Source organism: Artibeus jamaicensis, unplaced genomic scaffold (assembly GCF_021234435.1).
Source record: "Artibeus jamaicensis isolate MK-2021 breed Jamaican fruit bat unplaced genomic scaffold, CSHL_Jam_final contig_477, whole genome shotgun sequence".
NCBI classification, from domain to species: domain Eukaryota; kingdom Metazoa; phylum Chordata; class Mammalia; order Chiroptera; family Phyllostomidae; genus Artibeus; species Artibeus jamaicensis.
In genome coordinates this window covers 2232295-2256961 of record NW_026521854.1, presented here as the reverse complement: position 1 = coordinate 2256961, position 24667 = coordinate 2232295, and the positions used below count along the sequence as shown (strand labels likewise).

Sequence of the window (24667 nt, the reverse complement as noted above, 5' to 3'; positions counted from 1 at the left end):
AATATTTTAGTAAAATGTACTAAAGTGATTCAGTTGTCTAAAACAGAATTAACTATAACCTTTCTTTAAAAATAATGCTGTGAATTGTACATTTTTTTTTTACAATGACCTCTTCCAAGCCACAAGCTTCATTACCAGGCTGAAAGGAAGGCACCGTGACCTTCTAGTTCGGCTGTGGGTCAGCCGTGGTTCATTCACCAGTTGAAAGACATTTGATCTGTTTCTAGTGTTTGCTAGAATGATAACAATTTTCTTTAAACATGTGCATAGAGACGTATGTGAAAACACAAATTTTTATTTTCTTTTGTAAATGACAAAGAAGTAAGAATACAGGGTCAAGTAGTAAGTATAAGATCTTTAGCCATTTCTCACAAATTTTGATGTTTTATTTTTAATTTTTATTCTATTCAAAAATATTTCTAATATCCTTTACGACTTCCTCTCTGATCCTTGGTTATATATATGTGTGTGTTACTTAATTTCCAAGTACTTGGAATATTTTATATACCTTTACATTAGAATTCTGCCTACCACATCCGTATTTTGCACCAGAGCTTTAACATATTAATAATAGTTATTTTATGTTTCCAGTCAGATAGTTTCAACATTTGGGTTTTCTCTGAGTCCAGTTTTGCTGACTCATCTCTTGAACAGGGGATTGTTTTTCCCCTCCTCGCTTTTTTGTGTGCTTTTTAATATTATCTTGGGTACTGGATGTTGAGTATAGGATAGTAGGGACAGAAGTACTACGGATGCCTGGAAGTATAAACTACTTTTTCTTTCTTTTTCTTTTTTTGTTGCCAGACCATTAGCAAGTAGGATTGAATCAACCTTGTCAGCAATTACACTGGTTTGAGGTCTTGCTGTTGCTATTGTTACCTATAGTGCACCCTGAGCTTCAGATTCCTGTAACGTTACCCTGGCTTAGAGTGGGGCCTGAATTTTTGGAGAGAATTCCTGCTTCAACCTCAGCCTCAGGCCAGTGCTCACAGAAGGTCTTCTTTCACCTATGTGTCTCCGTCAGTGGTGGTCTGTTCTTGTTTCTTACTTGGTAATTGCTGGGCTAGTTATGGGACTCAGAGTGTTTCCTATTATCCTGATCTATCCTTGGCCTATGAAAGTCCTGCCTGCGGGTCTCTGGGTGGATATTTCTCAATGTTCATGTTCTTCCTCCTTCGGTAGAAGACCTTGAATGGTCTGGCCTTGTGAGATTTTCTTCCCTCTTCCCTCAGGGTAGGTGCTTTTCTTTATCCTTTTCTTCAGCCACAGCAGGTCTTCATTTGAGCTCTGGGGTGTAAAAGAAAAGTTTGCTGAACTTCATAGAGCAGCTTAAGGCTTTTGTTTCTCAAGAAAGAAGAGTTTGATAGGTTTTAAGATGTTTCTGCCCTGGTTGGTGTGGCTCAGTGGACTGAGTGCCGGCCTGTGAACTGGCAGGTTGCTGGTTCAATTTCCAGTCAGGGTACATGCCTGCACCGGGGGCCAGGACCCTGCAGAGGGGTGTGTGGGAGACAACTGATCCAAGACAACTGCTCCATGTTTCTCTCACATATCTATGTTTCTCTCCCTTTCTTTCTCCCTCCCTTCCCCTCTTTCTAAAAATAAGTCAAATCTTTTTTTAAATATATATTTTATTGATTATGCCAAGAAGGAACACACCAAGGCACGTCATCATTATATTAGCCAAGATTAAAATGAAGGAGAGAATCCTAGAAGCAGCAAGAGATAAGGGGACAGTCACCTACAAAGGACTTCCCATCAGACTGTCAGCTGATTTCTCCAAAGAGACCTTACAGGCAAAAAGGGGCTGGAAAGAAGTATTTGAAGTCATGTAATCCAAAGACCTACAAATAAATCAAATCTTTAAAAAAAAAAAAAAAGAAAGAAAGAAAGAACTGTTCCCAAGGCAGAACTTGCTCCTATCCTCCAGGTCTGTACCACCAAAGGAGGACAGCCCCAGTCTCCGCCCCCCGATGTATTCCTTGAGTGTGCATGTGCTTGGGCACGATTCCTTGTGTTTGTGTCTCCCAGTGGGTCCTGCAGTCTTATTATGTCCCACGTTTGCTTTTTAGCAATTCCTTAAAAATATTTGCCAGATTCTTATCTGCTTGCTTGGTACAAAGCATCTCTTTTTCTCATTCTCTACCACTAGGAGGTGCTGTAGTACCACTTCTCTTTGAAGGATTCTTTCCTTAGATTTCAGGCTGCATGTTTGCCTAGTTACCTCAGTTCTCATAGTTTCAACAAAAGATAGGATTTTGTAGATTCCCTGGCTTTTTCTTTGGGTCAGGTAAAAGCAGCACTCTTTCCAACTGTGTACATCTTAGCCAGAAGCAGAATCCCTCCTGAACTTACATCTATGTGTATAGAAATTAAAAATCCTCCTTTTTTTTTTTAAAAATTTTATTTAGTTATTTTTCAAGTACAGTTTTTTGTCTATTTTTCCCATCCCAGCCTCCCTGCCCCTTGCTCCCCACCTCCCTCCCATTTCCTCCCCCCCCCTTAGTTCTCGTCCCTGTGTCCTTCCTATTTGTTCCTCCAAATCCCTCCCCCTTTTTCCCCTTAACTTCCCTTCCTTCTCCCCTCTGGTCCCTATCCCCCTTGTTCTCTATTTCAGTGTCTTTGTTTTTTGGGTTTTTTTTTTCTGCTTACTTGTTTGTTTTGTTGTTTAGCTTCCTGTTAAAGGTGAGATCATATGGTATTTGTCTTTCAGCACCTGGCCTATTTCACTCAGCATAATGCTTTCCAGTTCCATCCATGTTGTTGCAAAGGGTAGTAGCTCCTTCTTTCTCTCTGCAGCATAGAATTCCATTGTGTATATGTACCACAATTTTTGGATCCATTCATTTACTGATGGGCACCTAGGTTGCTTCCAACTCTTGGCTATTGTAAATTGTGCTGCTATGAACATTGTGGTGCATAGGTTCTTTGATATTGATGTTTTAGGATTCTTAGGATATAATCCTAGCAGTGGAATTGCTGGGTCAAAAGGCAGGTCGATTTTTATTTTTCTGAGAAAAATCCATACTGTTTTCCATAATGGTTGTACCAGTCTGCACTCCCACCAACAGTGAACTAAGGACCCTGTTTCCCCACAACCCCTCCAACATTTGTTGTTTGTTGCTTTGTTTATGATAGCCATCCTGACTGGTGTAAAGTGGTATCTCATTGTGGTTTTAATTTGCATCTCTCTGATAGCTAATGATATTGAGCATCTCTTCATGTGTCTCTGAATGTTCTGTATGTCCTCCCTTGGAGAAGTGTTTGTTCAAGTCCTTTTCCCATTTTCTAATTGGGTTGGGTGTCTTCTTAGAGTGGAGTTGTGTAAGTTCTTTGTATATTTTAGAGATTAAACCTTTGTCTGAGGTATCATTGGCAAATATGTTTTCCCATACAGTTGGTTGTCTTGCTAATTTAATACTGTTTTCTTTAGCCATGCAGAAGCTTTTTATTTTGATGAGATCCCATTTGTTTATTCTTTCCTTTACATTCCTTGCTCTAGGGGACATATCAGTAAAGAAGTTGCTGCGTGAAATATCTGAGATTTTCTTGCCAATGTTCTCCTCTAGGACTTTAATGGTGTTATGACTTACATTTAAGTCTTTTATCCACCTTGAATTTATTTTGGTGTATGGTGTAAGTCTGTGCTCAAGTTTCATTTTTTTTGCACGTAGCTGTCCAGTTCTCCCAACACCATTTGTTGAAGAGGCTATCTTTACTCCATTTTATGTTACTGCCCCCTTTGTCGAATATTAATTGACTGTAGAGAGTTGGGTTGCTTTCTGGGCTCTCTGTTCTGTTCCATTGGTCTATGTGCCTGTTTTTATGCCAGTACCAGGCTGTTTTGATTACAGTGGCCTTGTAATACAGTTTGATATCAGGTATTGTGATCCCCCCTACTTTGTTCTTCTTTCTCAAAAGAGCAGCTGCTATTCGAGCTCGTTTATGGTTCCATATAAATTTTCGAAGTGTTTATTCTATGTCTGTGAAATATGCCATTGGTACTTTAATAGGTATTGCATTGAATGTGTATATTGCTTTGGGTAGTATGGACATTTTGATGATGTTAATTCTTCCAATCCATGAACAAGGTATATGTTTCCATTTGTTTGTGTCTTCCTTGATTTCGTTCTTCAGGGCTGTGTAGTTTTCTGCATACAGGTTTTTTACCTCCTTGGTTAGGTTTATTCCCAGATATTTTATTTTTCTTTTTGCTATATCAAATGGGATTTTTCTCTTTATTTCTGCTTCTGCTGATTCACTGTTGGTATACAAAAATGCCTTTGATTTCTGGATATTGACTTTATAACCAGCTGTTTTGCCAAACTCATCAATTAGTTTGAGGAGTTTTTGGGTAGAGTCTATAGGATTTTCCATGTACACTATCATGTCATCTGCAAACAGTGACAGTTTTGTTTCCTCCTTTCCTATTTGGATGCCTTTTATTTCCTTTTCTTGCCTGATCGCTGTGGCTAAAACTTCCAATACTATATTGAATAGAAGTGGTGAAAGTGGACAACCTTGTCTTGTTCCTGATCTTAGTGGAAAAGCTTTTAGTTTTTTCCCGTTGAGTATGATATTGGCTGTAGGTCTCTCATATATGGCCTTTATTATTTTGAGAAATGCTCCTTGTATTCCCACTTTGCTGAGTGTTTTTATCATAAATGGGTGTTGTACTTTATCGAAAGCTTTTTCTGCATCTATTGATATGATCATGTGATTTTTGTCTTTGCTTTTGTTTATATGATGTATCACATTTACTGATTTGCAAATATTGAACCATCCTTGCATTCCTGGGATGAATCCCACTTGATCATGGTGTATGATCTTTTTGATATGTTGTTGGATGCGATTTGCCAATATTTTGTTGAGGATTTTAGCATCTATGTTCATCAGCGATATTGGCCTGAAGTTTTCTTTCTTTGTTGTGTCTCTATCTGGTTTTGGAATTAAGATGATGCTGGCTTCATAAAAAGAATTTGGGAGTTTTCCATTCTTCTGAATTTTTTGGAATAGTCTGTGGAGAATAGGGGTTAGCTCTTCCTTAAATGCTTTGTAGAATTCTCCTGTGAAACCATCTGGTCCGGGGCTTTTGTGTGATGGGAGTTTTTTGATTACTGCTTCAATTTCTTTTGCTGTTATTGGTCTATTCAGGTTTTCTACTTCATTTTCATTGAGTTTTGGAAGATTGTATTTTTCTAGAAATGTGTCCATTTCCCCTAGGTTTTCAAATTTCTTGGCATACAGTTCTTCATAGTAATTTCTTACAATCCCTTCTATTTCTGTGGTATCAGTTGTAATCTCTCCTCTTTCATTTCTGATTGTGTTTATTTGTGTCCTCTCTCTTCTTTTCTTGATGAGCCTACTTAAAGGCTTGTCTATTTTGTTTATCTTCTCAAAGAACCAACTCCTGGATTCATTGATCCTTAAAATTGTGCTTTTAGTTTCTATGTCATTTAATTCTGCTCTAATCTTGGTTATTTCCTTCCTTCTGCTTGCTCTGGGCTGTCTTTGTTGTTGTTCCTCAAGTTCTTGCAGGCGTATGGTTAGGTTGTTTGTTTGAAATGTTTCTATATTCTTTAGGTAGGCCTGTATTGCTATAAACTTCCCTCTCAGGACTGCCTTCGCTGTGTCCCATAAGTTTTGGGTTGTTGTGCGATCATTTTCATTTGTTTCCAGAAATGTTTTGATTTCTTCCCTAATTTCATTCTTGACCCATTCATTGTTTAATAGCATACCATTCAGTCTCCATGTTTTTGGGTGCTTTGGGTTTTTTTCTTTGGGGTTGGTTTCTAATTTCAGTGCCTTGTGGTCAGAGAAGATGCTTGGTATGATTTCAATTTTCTTGAATTTGTTGAGGCTCCTTTTGTGTCCTATCATGTGGTCTATCTTTGAGAATGTTCCATGTACATTTGAAAAGAATGTGTATTTAGCTTCTTTGGGATGAAGGGCTCTATATATATCAGTTAAGTCCATTTCATCTAGGGTGTTGTTTAATGCCACAATATCTTTTTTGATAATTTGTTTGGAAGATCTGTCCATTTTTGATAGTGGGGTGTTCAAATCCCCTACTATGATTGTGTTGCTGTCAATATCTTTCTTGAAGTCCTCTAAGATTTTCTTGATATATTTGGGTGCTCCTATGTTTGGTGCATATATGTTTACAATGTTAATGTCTTCTTGGTGGATTCTTCCCTTGAGTATAATGAAATGACCTTCTGGGTCTCTCTTTACAGCCTTTTTTTTGAAGTCTATTTTGTCTGATATGAGAATTGCTACCCCAGCTTTTTTTCTTGTCCGTTTGCTTGGAAAACTTGTTTCCAGCCTTTCACTTTTAGTCTGTGATGGTCTTTTGTCCTGAGGTGAGTCTCTTGTAGGCAGCATATGTGTGGGTCATGCTTTCTTATCCATTGAGCTATTCTGTGTCTTTTGATTGGAGAATTTAATCCATTTACGTTTAAGGTTATTATTGATAGGTACTTATTCATTGCCATTTTTGTACCTGTGTTCCTCTCTGTCTCCCTCTTATCCTTCCTTCCCTTAAAGCAGTCCTTTTAGTATTTCTTGTAGAGCTGGTTTGGTGGAGGCATATTCTTTTAGACTTCTTTTGTCTTGGAAGCTCTTTATTTGGCCTTCTATCTTGATTGAGAGCCTTGCTGGGTAAAGTAGCCTTGGTTGTAGGCCTCTGGTTCTCATTACTTGAAATATTTCTTGCCATCCTCTTCTTGCTTGAAGTGTTTCCATTGAGAAGTCGGTAGCTAACCTTATTGGGGCTCCCTTGTATGTTATTTCTTTTTTCTCCCTTGCTGCCTTTAAGATTCTCTCTTTGTCTTGGAATTTTGCCATTTTGATGATGATGTGTCTTGAGGTGGGCCTCCTTGGGTTCCTCTTGATTGGGACTCTCTGTGATTCCTGGATTTGTGAGACTTTTTCTCTTACCAAATTAGGGAAATTTTCTCTCATTACTCGTTCAAATACATTTTCTATCCTTTGTTCTTCTTCTTCTCCTTCTGGTATTCCTATTATTCGTATATTATTACGTTTCATATTGTCTTGCATTTCTCTTAATCCCTCTTCATTCTTTCTGAGCCTCTTTTCATTTTCTTGCTCTTTCTGTGAGATGCTTTCTACCCTGTCCTCCAACTCACTAATCCTATCCTCCGCTTCATCTATCCTACTTTGGAAACTTTCTACTGTGTACTTCAATTCGGAAATTGTATTCTTCATTTCTTCTTGTCTCTTGCTGATGGTTTCCATTTCCTTTTTGATGTTGCTGTAGTTTGCAGAGAGATCATTATAATTTCCCTGTAGTTTCTGGTAGCTCACTGTGAGCTCTTTGAGCTCTTTGAACTTCGTAATAACCAGTGCTTTGAATTCACTGTCTGATAGTTGATCAGCGTCTATTTCATCTAACATTCTTTCTGAAGTTTCTGCTTTTTCTTTCATTTGGGGATTGTTTCTTTGTCTTCCCATTGTTTGAGACTCTTCTTGTTAGTCTCTGCTTCCAAAATTGATCTGTTCTGAAACACTGGTTTTATGGTGTAAACTTCTGTGGTATGTTCCTTGTGAAGTTCAGTGGTACAGACTCCTTGAAGTTTCTTGATGTTCTTCGTCTCCACCTACACTCACGCTGGTCCTCGCACTGGTCTCTGCGTTGGTCGCCTACCACTGCTGAATGTCCCGGCTCTAGTAGCCGCCTCCTCAAGCACCCAGGCCCGTTACTAGGGCAGTGGCACAGAGGCTGGGAATGTCCTGGCTTCCGTATCTGGCTCTCTCTGCCGTCCCAGGGCCGTCACAGGGGCTTGGAGTGTCCCGGTTTCCGTACCTGACTCCCCGGCGTCTAGTCCTGTCTTTATGGCAGTGGCACAGAGGCTTAGAAAGTCCCAACTCCCGTACCTGATTCCCCAGTGTCCAATCCCCTTGCTATGGCAGCAGCACAGGGGTTGTGACCCTCCCAGTTCCCGTAGAGGGATCCTCTGCCACCCCGGGCTGTCTCAGGGGTTTGGAGTGTCCAGGCTTCCGTACCTGACTCCCCCGACGTCCAGTCCCATCGCTATGGCAGCGGCACAGGATTTGAGAGCTTCCCGGCTCCCGTAGCTGGCTCCTCAGCTGCGTCACAGGGGTTTGGAGAGTCCTGGCTTCCGTACCTGACTCCCCGGCGTCCAGTCCCGTCGCTATGGCAGCGGCACAGGAGAAAATCCTCCTTATGACTTTTTCTAAAATGTGGGAGCAACGTGGAGCAGAATGAGTGTATCTCATAGTCATTTCTGTTTTCTCCTATTTCTTGTATCTCTTAATTGGCTTTATCATTACCTAATGTTGATCCAAATGTAAGACTCAAGTCTCTTTTCTTGGGTTTTCATCTCCAAAGTAAGCATAAATACAAAATTGTTGCTCGTTGCTGAATTTTTTAAAGATTTTATTTATTTATCTTTAGAGGGGAAGGGAAGGAGATAGGGAGAGAAACATCAATGTATGGTTGCCTCTTGTGTGTCCCCTGCTAGGAACTGGCCTGCAACCCAGGCATGTGCCCTGACTGGGAATCAAACCGTGGTTGCTTGGTTCCCAGGCCCACGCTCAATGCACTGAGCTACACCAGCCAGGGCTCGTTGCTGAATTTTTATTAAAGAGTTTCAGTTTAGATTAGGAGGGAATACCACAAACAATTTAAAGTGGCATTGCCTACAAGTTCTTGACCCTTTCCGTTATATTGCTTTCCACTGGCCTTCGTCCCCCATGTAGCCCACAGCGAGGGGTCAGGCCCTCTTTGGGATCTATGGGAAGTGATCTCCATTCTGTCCCAGATCCAACTTCATCTAGCTGGAGAGTCTGGCAACAGTCACCTCACTGAATGGTCTGTCCCCCACAAAAAATGCGTCTTTATTTTATAAGTTATTTTCCTACTAGAAGAGAACACATTCATAGGATGACAAATATATCCATTTGCACTTGCAACCAGTTTTATAAAACTGAAATCCATTCACAAATGTGGAGAGCCCAAAGAGCCCAGGTTAAAAAAATTTTTGCTCTGTGGGACCTGACCCATAAGGCTTATTCCACGAGATCAGGACCAAAAGCAATAGGTATCATGGGCTCCGGCATAGACTTGAAATGACGATTTAACTGAAGGTCTAACTTCACTCAGGTTTAAAAGAAACCTAGTTCTCATGGTTATGAAATGACCTTGTTATTGGGCTATCATGCTGACACATGGAATTCAATATATTCATATCATGTAGGTTAAGACAAGTAGAAAATTAACACAGGGTTATTGTTATAATGTTATATTAAGTGTTTTAATAATCAGTTACATTCTCTATTATTATATGAGTAACCTCTCCTTCTATGTTAACTCAGTGATCATAGTTTATCATTCATTCTTTCTTTCAACCTAGCTGCTACAGAATATAAAATTGAGATAACACCTAGCTCTTTGTTTCAATGTCCTCATAATACAAAGTTGCTTAAACTCTGTCTTTTTATTTCTTGACATCAAGTATCTGTCAACTAGTCCTTTACAAAAGCAGATGGGAATAAAGGTGAGAAGGTTTGTGGGCTACAACCGTTCCTTCCTGCTTTGAGCAAGCCACAGAAAGATTCCTTAGACAACAGAGTACTTCCAAAAATCAAACATGGAGAACGAACACGGCGGCTAACAATTGGTTTTTGAAAGCCAGTGTCAGCTTCTGATCTGCCACAGAACAAAGTACCTAAAAGTAGAGAGTTGAGTCAAGAATGTTCATTCCACTGTGTGATACTATCAGTCAATTCACATTCTCAGTTCGGTCTGTAACCTCAGCGCTTTACTGCATTATTTAGTTTACCACATTCTGAGTCTGGTGCCTATAAGGCTTATGATAGTTCAGGGGGGATCAGATGTTTTCAGTTGAGTTTCTTTGTTGGCCATGGCAATTCACCCCACATGAAGTTTCAATACAACTGTTTAGTTTGAGGCTGCACTTTTTGTTTATGTCCGTCACACATTAAAATTAATTTTTTAATGTAAAACTATATAGCAATGGTGAGGATCCTCCTATAACTTGACTTTGTGGAAAATTATTTCTTTCTTGACCAGATTTATAAAACCCTGGACATCCGTGTTACATTGGTCGGCCTTGAGATGTGGACAAATGGAGATAAAATAAAAGTAGTTTCCAACATAGATAATACTTTATTGCGTTTTTCATTTTGGCAACAAAGGATCCTTAAAAAAAGGAAGAATTTTGATCATGCTTTATTACTCAGGTATGTAACTGCTCTATTTTCTTTTTTTTTAAATTTTATTCATTTATCTTCAGAGGGGAAGGGAAGGAGAGAGGGAGAGAAATATCAGTGTATGGTTGCCTCTTGTGTGTCCCCCGCTGGGAACTGGCCTGCAACCCAGGCATGTGCCCTGACTGGGAATCGAGCCGTGGTTGCTTGGTTCCCAGGCCCGCGCTCAATCCACTGAGCTACACCAGCCAGGGCCTTCTATTTTCTTGCATACCTTAGAATGAATATTAAAAGAGAAAATAAAATAAGTGCAATTTTTTAATGCAATTGACTCTTTTGGACAGTGCACAGGAAGGAAACATTCTGTCCAGCTGCATAGAAAGCTTCTATATGAACTTTTAATAACCTAACTTTATAATAGGAAGGAAATCTTGGAAGGAAAAATCTGATATATTTGTATTCCTGGGCAGTGGTTGAAAGTGTTGCTAGAGAAGTCAAGAACTTTTAGAATTCATTGACTCTATTTCTCCTCTTTCAACACTAACTCCCTTCAGCCTTCCACACCATGCTATTCCAGTTGTCCCCGCAAAATTGACACTTCTGGGAAAACACCTTGTTCTCTGGACATTTCCCTTTGGCAGGGAGTGCCCATCTAGTGACAGGTGCTCAAAATGACAGAACACTAACGTGATGATTAAAACCTCCACAGCTCAAATATTCCTAAGAAAAAGTCTGAATTCATTTAGAATACTTAGATCATTAATTTTTAGAAACAGGGGCCATTTTAAAAATCAGTTTTGGTTTTCAAAATCTCTGTTCTTCAAAATACTCAGCATATAGGGAAATAATAAATAGTGTGTAGCTGAACTGACTTCAACCTTATGTTGCACATAGTCCTGCGGCGTAAGGAGCGTTAAATTATGAAAAAAACACTTTGTGGCAATGGAGACTTTTAGGATCTCCCCTAATGCCCTTAAAGCTGCTGTAAAAGATGGATCCCCACTTTACCTACCCCATCTACCTGTAAGACCTTCCTTTAAGGTCTGCAGACACAGCCAGCAAATGTGCTTTTGACCGTTACCATGCTAACTTCCGGTCTGAACTCAGAACCACGAAGCTTCCAAAGCCTGGAGTCAGACCTCAGGTCCAGCCCTTTGTCAGCAATGATGCGCGTGACCCAGTCCTCCCAAGTACCACCACTTCTGATTTCCATACCTGGGCTGGCCCATAGCACATATTTCCAGGGGAAACATGCACTTAGCTTGGGCTTGGCTATTCATGAACTAGCATAGCCCAGAATTATAAGGGGTAAAGTAAAATATTGCTATAACCTTCATAGCGGGCTTGTTCAGCCCTTATGCCTATTCTTTGGACGTGTGTTTTAAAATACTTAATAAATTAATCTAAAATATTTAAATGGGTGTAAGTGAAAAACCTTTTACTTCCATGGATGACTTTTACTCTGACCAGTAACTCCTCTTACCGATCGTATGTCTACAAACAGAAAGGATGGGTAGAGGGTGCTCTAAATGTCTAACTGGGTGTTATATCTGGGCATTCTTGGGTGTTGAGCTTCTTACATACCTTCCCAGGTATGTTCACACAGATCCAGAAGTGATGAGGCACAATGTATGGCATTGTCAGGCCTGAATTTGGGTTTCAAATGGCAGCAAGCAAAATCAGAATCTGGACAGTGCTTTCTTGGGCACTTTGCCTCCACAGGTGCTCTTCTCCTAAAGGTCTCTGGAGCCTGGGGAGACCAAGCTCCTCCAAGATGTACAGTCAGATCCTGACCCTTTAATGTGGGTACAGTTATAAAGAATAAAATGTCATAAAGAAAGAAATGGAACACATCTTTTCCATCAAAAAATTTAAAGACTGAAGGGGGGCATCTAGCCTGACCACCTTTCTTGCATTCATGTCCTTTTTGTTGCACTCCACGGTGTGGCTCTCCAGCCCGGGAGAGCTCTCTTTAACGTGTTCCAGCTCTAAATGTTGTTCTCAAAAGCACACCAGATTTGGGTCCCTCTCATATACACATCAACGTCTAAATTTTAGGTAATCTAGAGATAATGCTTTTTCCACATGACAACTGCTTTAAAGGGTTGATTATGGCTATCAAATTCTCTGAGTCTTTAGGGTCAATTAAACATTTTTAAAGTTTTCAACCACAGCTAATTAATTATGCTGTTGGTCCATTCACTGTGTCGCATTTGCATCTCTGAACATTTCAACTTAATTATTTGTTGTTTTTAAGTGACTTTATCCAAAACTGAGTGTAGGGTAAACTAAAATCAAGTAAAGTGGGACTCCATTTGGGTTTTTTTTTAGAAGGTACTTTTTTATGATTTCAAATTCATATTGCACTGACTTTCCCAATACCACAAATTTAAAATGAACTTAATGTCAACTGAGGCCATCCTTGCTGCCAGGGAAAGGAAAAGGCACTTCCGTGTGCAAGGCACTAGCATCGTGGGGGTCACTGCAGCTCAGTCTATGTGTTCATTAAACTGCTAGCTCAGCCTCAGGAGTGTGTTCTCATCTTGTGTGTAGTGGGAAGTGGCTCTATACCCATGCGCAAGGAACTGCCTACCCAGCGGGTATGTGCCTGCCCTTTTATTCGTCCAGTGTTGTTAAGGTGAGCTGTGTTTTATTTACCTTTTATTGCATAATAAAAAGCTTGAATTAAATTTCAGTAATTTGCCGTGTCCTGTTGAAAGGGACTGCCTACACATCCCTTCATATATTCCTACCAACGTATGTCGTGATCACACTGTCATACTTCCTTTATTAGATGAAGAGAAAATGTTTTGTAAAAAAGCTATAGATGAATAGTAACAGTTAACCAGTGCCCAGAGTTTAAGAGAATATCATGTTCAGACCAAGACACAAAGGTTAGGGAGCTCTTTTGCATATTACATACAATTGTATACAAGGACATGTAAAGTCCATTGAACTTGGCCAATTTACCAAGCGAGGATAATTGTTGTTATGCTGAAAAGAAATTGCACGGATCATTTGAAATATCATATCAGACAGACTCGGAATTCATTTTCCAAAAGCCTAAGGACCTTCAAACTGCTGACTCCCCTTGTTTATCTGACCCTTTCACAAGGCACTAAGCTTCTAGTAAACACTGTCCAAGTGACCATATCTAAGAAATTCTTGAAAACCTCAAGATTGGATTGTTTTTCCTTTAATATGCTCCGCCCAATCTTGTTGAGGCTTTGAAAGTAAGCTAGTACTTATTAGAGTGACTTAATGGCCTTATATGATTCCTTGTGTGATTATGTCTTTTGCCTACAGGATTTTAATAACACAAATTTTGCATAAAGAGGAAATCTAATCTAATAGAGGTTCTCACTACTCCAATTATGGTATTATAACCCAGCTAGGACACATTATAAGCTTCAAATGAGCGAGATGGAATGACCAGATTAGGAGTATTTTATGGTAACCCAATACCGCACCCCTTTGGAAATTAATATTTTTCATTAAGGTAAAGATCAAAACATGAAATAGAGCTACAAATAGGCAACAATCAACTCTGCTTAGGACTTTGCAGTACTGACCTGCTAGTGGTTTTTTAATAGCAGAAACTCCCTTCTCATGATTGTGTAAAAACTTTATGCAATTTGAAACTAGACATTGAATACATGAACCATGTATATTCTTATTTTTACCCCTTTGAAAACTAGTATATAGAAAACAAACAATAATGTTTATTTTACTAGGTAAAACATTAGTTAATAATTTTTAGCTCTTGCTAAGAATGTGTCCCTGTAGCTCCAACAATGACCATTACTGTGCTATAAAAAATAATTTGAAAGGGGTAGAATTAGAAACACTCAAAGCATCATGTGTCCAACCTCATTATGTCCAACCTAATTAAAGAAACTGCTGGGCTGAATAGGGAGATAACCAAGCCCATGGACTCTCAAATAAGTATTAGCTAACCAGAAGCTAGAACACAGGTCTCAACAAGTAGTCCAAAGCTCTGTGCTCTGCAGTGTGCTCTCTTGTTGAAAAGTCTAATGCACACCTCTTTTGGCTCCAGGACCTTTTACCTGACCTTAATGTAGTTGCAAGTAGAATGGCACATCAGCTGGGCCACAGCCTTGGGATGCAGCATGATGATTACCCATGTACCTGTGCTTTGGGAAGATGTGTGATGGACAGTAGTGGAAGGTAAGGCTCAAATGGTATAGGGAATGCATTTAACCACTTCGGGGGTGACTTTCGATTAAAATTCCATGTTGTAGGTCATATCATGATTCTTTGGAGTTCTTCCTAATAGACTCCAGAAGGTGGATGATAAAAGCAGGCATGGAAAGGTGTTTCCTTTTGGCAGCTAAATCTTACCCCTGGGTAGTGTCTCTCCTAGTGATATGATGAAAGGAATTCTAAAAATCCATCCAAGCACATTGCGAGAGTACCTGGCAATCAATTAAAAATTATACCAAGGCGCTTAGGAGAGGTATACACTCCACATGCCTTGATTTATCAACTTTACTATAAACTATAATTTCCTCCTTTAAATCTTTTCTCAGATGTCATTGTCAGAAAAGCCTTCCCAGCCACCTGATCCCATTTTTTAAAAATATTTTATTTATTTACTTTTAAAGAGAGAGGAAGGGAATGAGAAAGAGTGGGAAAGAAACGTCAATGTGTGGTTGCCTCTCATGAGTCCCCTACTGGGAAGCTGGCCTGCAACCCAGGCATGTACCCTGACTGGGAATTGAACCAGTGACCCTTTGCTTCACAGGCCCGTGCTCAATCCACTGAGCTACACCAGCCAGGGCCCAATCCCATTTCTCAATCCTGTCCCCTCACACACATATCCTAATATTTTCCACACCCTCCCCATTTGCTTTCCCCCATTCTTTAGTACTTACCACTATCTAGAAGAGCTTTCGTTTTACATACTTACTAATTAGTTTACTCCTCTGTTAGAATACAAACTTCATCGGTTTTTAGTTTTCTGCTCTGTTCACCAGAAGAGAACCACTGGCCAGAAAAGCCCCAGACACATGTGGGGTGCTCCACAGACACAGAATGAGAGAATTACCCGCAGTTCGGTCCTAAACCTTGTACAACTTTGAGTTTTTTCATAGCGGACACATGTGGTGCATTGCATACAGAAAGAAAGATGCTTGTTGATGGTGGTCAGTGCTTCTGTATTTCGATTAAGTTGAGTAAAGTAGCTAAAACACCCAAGCGCAGTGACTGGTACAGAGGAAGAGCTCAATAACAGATACCTACCTTTGTAATATTATCTACATAATTAGTCATTTGTTGTCACGGTCCCACCATCCCTACCTAACAATCAAATGCATTCTGGACTCCAAAAGTCCTTTTGTATTTAATCATCATGTCAATAATAATGGGAAGGGAAACAAAACAAAAGGAAGATGGGAGGTGAATTTTAGTATTTTTTTAAATTTTCCAGTTCTTTTTAGAACTATGTTGCATTCCTGGGATGAGTGAGATATTATTAAATAAATAGTTTGTTTTGACATACTTTTATAGAGAACTACTCTGTTCCAGGCCTTACGTTAACTAGTGCTTTTTCTTTTTTTATCTCGAACGTGAGAGAGTCCCTGAATTGAGAAGCTTGTAATCTTACCTGGGTGATAAACAACTTTGTAGACTATTCAAGAAGAACATATAACAAATGATATGGGAGCACCAAGCACAGACAACCGGTCTAAGCCACGGCACGAGGAAGGGATTTCGGGAGGGCACACAGTCAGAACATTATCACCCAGGCGGCAGTGCTAGCTGTGCGTCAGTAGGGCGTTTTTGTAGTAAAGAGCCCCGGTACTCTGCTCTCACAGTAAGACAAGAGTAAGAAAAGTAAATGGACTTTTAGAGTTTATCATTTACAGTTGTTCTTTCTAAATTATTTATAAAATGTTCACGGTTGTTCTACCAGCATGCACTGATATGATTCATCTTTACTTTGAACTCATCCTATCGCCAGCGTTCCCGCACTAAAATTCAGTAAGTGCAGCAGAATCCAGTACGAACAATTCCTGAAGGACTATAAGCCAACATGCATGTTTAATGTTCCATTTTCTGATAACTTAAGTGATTCTCCATCTTGCGGAAACAAGAAGTTGGATGAGGGGGAAGAATGCGACTGTGGCCCCGCTCAGGTATTTGCTGATGCTGCTGTCCGTAAGTTACCAGGTTTGTGCTCAGCTGGAAGCCAGGCAGGGGTGTAGCCATTAATCAACCATGGTATTCCTTATAAAGCATTTAAAAAATCTGCTTTCCCCCGTCATTTGAAAACAAGCTGTTGTTGCAGCCTTATCAAAGGCTTCTCACTGAGTCATAAATCGCGTATAATGATTCTGCTGGAGGTCCGCACCATCCGATTTGCCTGGTTTACATAGTAATTGGCTCTTCTTGCGAGAGGGGCCCATCCGTATTCCTGTCTGCTCTCTCGTGCACAGTAGGAGTTTGTTCTACAAACTTCTCAGTCAGTCCAGCTGAACTCTGGAAGTTGTGAGGCTGGCTTATAGCCTGGTGGGGTTGTTCATGTTATAAGGAAACTATAATTGAGTAGGAACCTTCTAACCTTTCATATGTTTATTGCAGTCTTGGCCTCTGGAACATTTATAGTAATCCCTTGAGGCAAATTTTAACATAATTCTTAATCAGATTTTCTCCAACATAGAAGTTATTTTTGTCAAGAAATTGTCTAGGACAATTATCAAGTGCAAACAAATCAGCTGGGGAAGGTGGAGTGGGCTGAGACCCTTTCTTCTTACCGACTTGCAAGGTTAAGCTGACGCTGCGGTTCTAAAGACCGCATTTGGAATGTCTGTGCTCCAGACGGGGCACAATTCAAACGAGTCTCACAGGATGACAATTATGAGACTCCACAATCAGAGTGGGACCAGGGATGCATTCAGAGGTTATTACACATCAAGTCTTCTAGTGTCTTTCATTAAATGTAAAGAGAATTTAGCTTTGGAAATTGATGCTGTTGTCCATGCACCTTCTTTGGAGTAGTTCTGCAGTTTCATTCTAACCCTTGAAGTACCATAATTCAGGAGTCCCCAACCCTTGGGCCATGGACCAGTACCAGTCCCTAGCCTGTTAGGGACCAGACCGCACAGCTGGAGGGGAGCGGTGGGCTAGGGAGCGAAGCTTCATCTCGCCCCACATTGTTAGCATTACCACTTAGCTCCATCCCACCTCTCACTCCCCAACCCCTGTGGAAAAATTGTCTTCCATGAAATGGGTCCCTGGTGTTAAAAGGGTTGGGGAGTGCTGCACAGTACATGGCAGGATGCAGGCAGTGTTGTCTGCAGTTTAAATTCTGTTTGGGCAGTTAAAGCCTAAGTGTCCATCCCCCTGCTGTCATTTAATTATGTATTAAAAAACACAAAGATCAAGCTAAAATACTTGGCATCGGGAGGAAAAGGTAAAATCGGATCTTTAGAAGTTCAGATCTCACATCGCCCCTTGAGCACAGAGAAGCAGCCAGGCACTCCCAGAGAACAGAGGTGATCGGGTCAATGGGAGATCACACGCTGGGCGTTGTATGCAGCCGTGAGCGCTCACCAGCTCCTGGCACTGAACAGCCACGTGGGAAGGAGACAGAGTGAAAGTCCCAAACAGCAGGAGTCCTTATATAAGGTTGGGCAAAAGTTGGTTTACAGTTGCTCGTACAGAAAAACGATACAATAGTAAATAAATAATAATACAAGAATAAACTCTGTGTTTTGTGTACTCACAGCTGTAAACCTTTTTCTGCACCCTGTAGAGATGTGATAGCCAAGGACCGCACATTTGTATTTGACTCTGGAAGACAAGTGCTGCTACCTTACAAAGAAGCACGACTAACTAACCCCTCAAACAAGAGCCAAACTCAGACTGATTGCTGATCTCTAATTTTTGGTTCTTGCCAGGAGTGCACTGATCCTTGCTGCGATGCAGACAAATGTATGTTGAAGCCAGGGTTTACCTGTGCAGAAGGAGAATGCTGTGAAGCTTGTCAGGTAGGAATTGGCTAGTACCGGATTTCTCTGTTTTCAGTTTATTAAGTGAACAGACAACCAGAGAGTTGTCTGACCACTGAATGACCCTACAGCACTAATTCCAAACTGTGGCTAGGCTTGCTTGGACACAGCCTCTTAGAAGATGCTCTAACTTCTCAGCACTGGGCAGTTTTGTGATCTGGAAAATGGAGAAGTGGGTAAGCAGTGCTTGGTCTTTCGGGAATGGAATCACCATGGCTATCATTACTCTTTCTGCATTGTAAATCATTACCAACCTATTCAACTTCAGCTTGGGGTGATCCCAGTAAGAGTGAACTAACAAAGGAAAGGATGATGCTGGAACTGGAGATATATTTCTAGGAAACATGACCAGAGGCCCAAATGGCTCTGCTCAAGCATTTATTGACACTTCTTCCACCCCACTCGACTGTGAAATCACAGAGGAATGGAAGCATGTCTTACTCATCTTGAAATCTTTCCAGAGTTCAGCATAATTCAATGGATGTTGACTGGCTGAATGAGAGAATCCTTCCAGATCATGCCCTCCAAGAGAGCCAGGGAATTTTTCTACTTCATAGGGGGAAACCTGATTTTTGGGGGGATGGAGATTCCTCCGATGGGCAGGGGCTCCCCTCTGTGTGCACGTGTGTGCGCTCATGGTGGTTGGGGGAGGGGAGAAGTGCTGGAGCTGAAGAAGACAGAACATTTATTCATTTCTCCAATTTATATCCATTCCAACTCTGTCCAGCACCATTCTAATACCATCTTATAAATTTCATAAACACCATCTTAGCACTGCTTAAATTAATAAAAGCCAAGGCATTCGCAAATGATAATAATTCTCAGTGAAACAGCAAAGGAAGGTGTGATTCAGCTAAAACTTTTTTTCAGATAAATTAATTGGGTCAACCTTCCTCCTACTTACAAACCTTACCTACCTAAATGTGTCTGAGATTCAATCACTGTGTTTTCCCTCAACAGATGAAAAAAGCAGGGTCCATCTGCAGACCAGCAAAAGATGAATGTGATTTTCCTGAAGTGTGTACTGGCCGCTCTTCTGCCTGTCCCAGGGACCAATTCCAAGCAAATGGCTTCCCTTGCAAGAATGCGAAAGGCTACTGCTTCATGGGGAAATGCCCCACCCGGGATGGCCAGTGCTCTGAACTGTTCGATCATGGTGAGACAGCATCCATGGGCGGCTGCTAGTGCTCATAGCCATTATCTCTCTATGATTATCCTATGCTGGGGGCTAGATGGGAAATGATGCTACTTGGGAATTTATTTCTAGATATTATCTAGCATCTCTTCTCCTATTACCTTTCATATTAATTACTATTACCTCTAATAATAATTCACTATCTCAGTATGTGGGTTATGGTATATTTATTACTTTTTTATAGCCATATAAAATGAGCCCCCTGAGGGAATAGAACAGTTTTTAATTATTTACTTATCCCATTCTGCTTCACTACGACATAATGCTGAAATTGCAATGACATCAGAAAAATAAAGTGTTGTACGAGCAGTATAATATAATGAACAATGCTTTTGTTGTTTCACTTCTATTGTACCGACTTGCATCCAGAGGCCAAAGACAGTCCTGATGTCTGCTACCTGATGAATAAAAAGGGAAACAGATTTGGATACTGCAAAAGCAAGGGCGGCATATTAATCCCCTGTGAGGAGAAGTAAGTGCCCTCTCAGAATGTGCTGCAAAATCAGAGTGGCTGTTGCTCTCACTGTTGCATGGAGGAGGCTGGGACAGGGAAGCGGCCAGAGGCAGAGCACCCGTCCCTGACGGTGTCAGCTGCACCAACCGTATGTGCTGGCTGAAGGCTGTGGACCAGGAGGAGGAAAGATGGGAAACATTTCAGATTCTTAATAGAGAAAGGGTGGGGGAAAGCTGCAAAAAAGAGGAAGGAGCACACAGGAGGAGGGATAGATAAGTAGAATAGGGAAATGAGGAGGAGAAAGGAAAAAGCATGCAGCCATAGAAAGACAGGTAGATGCTGAAATTGGAAGGAAGAGGAAGAATTGGAAGTCAGACCTGATTTTTAAAAGCACAAGCTGAGCCATCCTGGTCCACTCGTTGCTGACACCTGGCAAGGCTTTTTGTGAAACGGGTTTGGACTGAAAACAACTGCAGAAGCCTATGGTCGAGTTCACTTTCGCTCCTAAATACACTAGATGAAAATGGCCAGTCATTTAACTTTCCTTATTTCCAGTTACTTCACAATCTTTAAAATGGGGGTTATAATAATAACAAAGTTTATCATGAGAATCAACAGATACGCTCTACGTGAGCAAAGTTAAGAAATGTTAGCATTCTGATTAAAGTTACACTAATTCAAATTACTAACAAAAATATTCTTCTGTAAGTTTCAGCTACTGTGGATGTGTGAGGACCACAGGGATATCAGATACAATGATCATTTCACATCTTTACTTGTTGCTCTCCATTCCTAGGGTCAGGACTTGGCTGGATAGGAGTTTACTCGGCCCCTCTTGGCCTTCTGCAGCTGGCTGGCCAACCTGGGTCTAGAAAAGAGTAGCCAGGGCACTTCCATTCCTGGTCCCAGGTCTGAGACTATTGTCCCTTTTCTTTAGAGATGTCAAGTGTGGAAAGTTATATTGCTCTGGCGGGCAATACTCGTCTATCTTTGGAGAGGAGAAGATCTACCACCTTCAGGCTCCAAGGCAGAACATCACCACTGATTGCAAAACCTTTTTTTTATATCACAATTCTAAAGATTTGGGCCTGGTTGCTCCAGGAACAAAATGTGCTGATGGAATGGTAAGATGAAAACTCTTTCTTTTATTAAAACTTCTTGGTTCAGCCACCTTAAAGCACCTTTGAATTCTGTAATTGGTTCCAGGGGGCCTATATATGAGAAAGCAGAGGGAAAAAATAAGGTATCATTTTTATTGAGCAGAGTAGCAATAACATTATCACAAATATTCATTTTGACATATCTTTATTATACAAATGATATGTAAATGTTATAAATGTGCTTAATTAGTATCATAAGGTAGACATCTAATGAAATTATAGACACAACTTTTAAATTAATTAGACCATGAAGTAGCTGTACACTTTTCATTTATTTTATTCATTTGGCCATGTTCACCAAGCACACTCTCTACGGTGCCAGGGTCTGGGCGGGACCAGAGGATGTGGGGAGGAGCGCACTGGAGAGTTTCATAGGTGAAATGAAATCTATGGATATAACCCGCATGAGCACTCTCACACTGGTGTGAGCCACATGCACTGGAGTCCAGAGAACTGGTTTCCCTGACAGAACGTGGGTGGCATCTGACGCCACCGTAAACGAGTGACATTCCAGCTCTGACTGGTGAAAACTTTCGGCACACAGAGAATGAAAAAAGACCTTTTGTAAAGAACTACCTACCTGCTATGCCATGTTACAAAGGGTATAGCATAGTCAGATGACTGGCCATTTCAGTGTAACTGGAGCTTTGGGTGAATTGAAAAAAAATGGAATTGAACTGGTAGAATGAGGTCCTATTGGAAAGGGTTCCTTATTCTAACATAGAATAAGAAACATAGAATAAGGAACATAGAAACTTTAGAATGAAAATTAAAAACAATAGCCAGCTCATCAAAGTTTACAAATACAGGAATATATAGAAAATGTAAAAGATTTTATTTAAAAGTTAACTGTTTTGAAATCGAATCGTTTTTTTCTGTGATGTGGCTGCTCCACCTCATGCCAACTTTCATAAACATTACAGTGTCCTTCATATAGTGTAATAGAGAAATGATTTGGGAAGCAAAAACTCAGAATGTAAAAAAAATATTAGAATTTAAGAACTTAACGAAGACCAATATTTCAAGTCCAAATATTTAATTATACAGTGTCCCATTAAAAGGACTAAATAAGTACAAAACTGATAAGAGATCTCTATTTGTAAAAGTTAAGTGGACCACAATCTAGAAAGTTCAGGGATTGTCCAGAAGTTACAGTGTGACACAGCAGGTTAAAACAGCACCAGCCAATTGTTTATTCACTTCAGGTACGGAAAGTTGTCCAGCGGTAGGAAGTGGAAGTACGACATGCGCTTCGTTCAGCCCCACTAAGGGTGGCAGGGGCTGCATGAAGGGGTGGATAGGGGAGCAGTTGCTAAGGAGCACACCTTGATCTTACAAGTACATTGTGACCACGCACCGCATACTGAGCGCCTGCTTTTGCGAGAGCAGTCTCAGTCCAGAGTCCAGTAATTCACTGATCACAGCGGTGCTGTTCTCACACCAGTTCCTGGTGAGGGAATGGATCCATGGGTGGCAAATGCCAGTCTGTGGAGGTCTCACCAAGACACTGGGTACAGAATTTCTCATTTTAGTTTTACATTGAGTTGTTATTTTTAGACACAAGGAACTTATAATGCGTAAAAATATTCTAGTTTCTCTTTGTAGTTATGTTTTCTGTGTTAATTTCATTTGTCAGAGGACCAGAGGGCAAACATCTCACTGCCCCAGGAGCCCTCTCCCTAGTTACGTGGCGGAGCTTAGGGCAGAGCTAATGAGAAAAGAAAAGGAAAGGGAAGGAAAGAGAAGCGGAGATAACAGGATGGAGGGGGAGAAGAGGAGTGGAAGAGAGGAGGGAAGGAAGGAAGGAAATTAGTCTGCTCTCTGACACAGAAGAATGGCTGTAAAACTCTGTAGTTATTTCTTTATTACACATACAACCATTTAAAAATAAAAATAAGAAATGCTTCGCTATTTCCATGCAGTAGAGATCTACATGGGTTATAAACAAAGTTCCCCGTGTTCAATCATGCACGTCATGTGCTGCGCAACAATGTTTAGGTCATCGCCAGCCTGCACGTGCAGCCGTGGCCCCTGAGGCCGGAGTGGAGCTGAGTTTCCTGTAGAAATGGAAGGGCAGGTGGTTCAGGAGAACTTTTCTCTGATGGAAGCAGTATCTGCAGGGCTTGGCAATAGATTGCCTGCCACTGACAGCACCCAATTTTGAGTGCACAGACTGCGTGGCAGCCCGTCCCCGCTGACCTGGTTCGGTACAGAGGAGCCTGTCCCCTGTCTCTGCAGCACCGCACGTCCAGGGGGCGCTACAGCCCTCTGTCTAGCTCACTTGGCGTCAGGGCGCATGGCTGCAGGTTCCCTGCTGAGGACCTAAGGTCCTGTGCAAGGACGCAGGTCCACAGGAAGTACCTGAATAAGTAATTTTTTCTTGAAATGTGCTTTTTCCAGTTTATTATTTTTAATTTCTAAGTATCATTTTGTATTAGTCTCAGGTGTGTAGCACAGTAATTAGACGATCATGTACTTTACAAAGTGATTCCCTGATATTTCCAGTGCCCACCCGGCCCCGTGCATGGTTCTTACAATATTATTTTGATCTCTATGCTGTACTTTATATCCCCATGGCTATCCTGCAACTACCTTTCCCTTTTAAAAGTACTAAGTAACATTGTCACATCAGTAAAAAGCTTCCCATAGTAGCCTGTTCCTATACTTTGAAATATTCTCAGATTGTAATGATGTGAAGCATGGATAAGTTTTATCCATTAATTTAATGACAGAAGGAGCCCTTTGTATCAGGTAGGATCAATAAAGCCAACAATAAAATTCCAAAGTAAAGATATTAGGTCCTCAGTTCTACACCTTCTCCATGTCAAACCACCCCTTGTCTTACGAATACCGCAAAGTTCATTAACCCAACCACTCTTCCAATGTCCAGTGGCCGAAACCACATCACCCCGACTCTTCCCTGTGTTTCTTCGTCTCTCCACCTTGGTTTCTTCTTCCTGCTCATCCTCGGGCTGCCTCTCGTTCCCTCCTGACAGTCAACCTGAAGGCACTGGGAAGTAAACCTGTGCATATACAGTCCCCTAATCTTTGACAAAAGCACCAAGAATATATGGTGAGGAAAGCACAGTCTCCCTAAAAAATGGTGGTGTGAATGCTGGCTATCCACATACAAAAGAATGAAATTGGATATTTACCTTATACCACAAACAAAAATTAACTCACAATGGATTAAAGACTTGAATGTAAGGGATAACACAGTATAACACTTGGAAGAAAACATAGGGGAAAGCTCATTGACATTGGTTTTGATTTTCTGGATGTGACACCAAAAACAGATGCAGATGACATTTCAAGAACTAATAAGATGTAGACATGTCAACGATTAAGGAGTTTGTGTATAACAATATTTGAATGTAGAGTACATTATGTTCAAAAGACCATCAAAGTTGAATAGAAGATTTCTAATTCTACACAAGATTTTACCCGTGACTTTTCACACTGAAAACTATGCAAGAGCACGTCATTCCAATGTATCTTGGTTATATCATTTCTAGGTGTGCAGCAACGGTGAATGTGTGAATATTGAAAAGATCTACAATTCAACCAATTGCTCCTCTGAGTGCAATGAAAATGCTGTAAGACTTGACTCCTTTTA

At 40.7% G+C, this 24667-nt stretch overlaps 1 protein-coding gene across 1 annotated transcript in view; it reads left to right on the top strand.

The window, feature by feature from the left end:
• Window positions 1-24667, top strand: part of ADAM7 (ADAM metallopeptidase domain 7) — a 63648-nt gene that overhangs the window by 23568 nt on the left and 15413 nt on the right. The window contains exons 9-17 of the mRNA XM_053668053.1: window positions 10073-10242; window positions 12763-12847; window positions 14267-14397; window positions 16193-16367; window positions 18132-18221; window positions 19203-19398; window positions 19807-19909; window positions 20829-21015; window positions 24567-24647. Coding sequence (XP_053524028.1) covers window positions 10073-10242; window positions 12763-12847; window positions 14267-14397; window positions 16193-16367; window positions 18132-18221; window positions 19203-19398; window positions 19807-19909; window positions 20829-21015; window positions 24567-24647 — 1218 coding nt within the window. The remainder of the gene's footprint in view (window positions 1-10072; window positions 10243-12762; window positions 12848-14266; window positions 14398-16192; window positions 16368-18131; window positions 18222-19202; window positions 19399-19806; window positions 19910-20828; window positions 21016-24566; window positions 24648-24667) is intronic.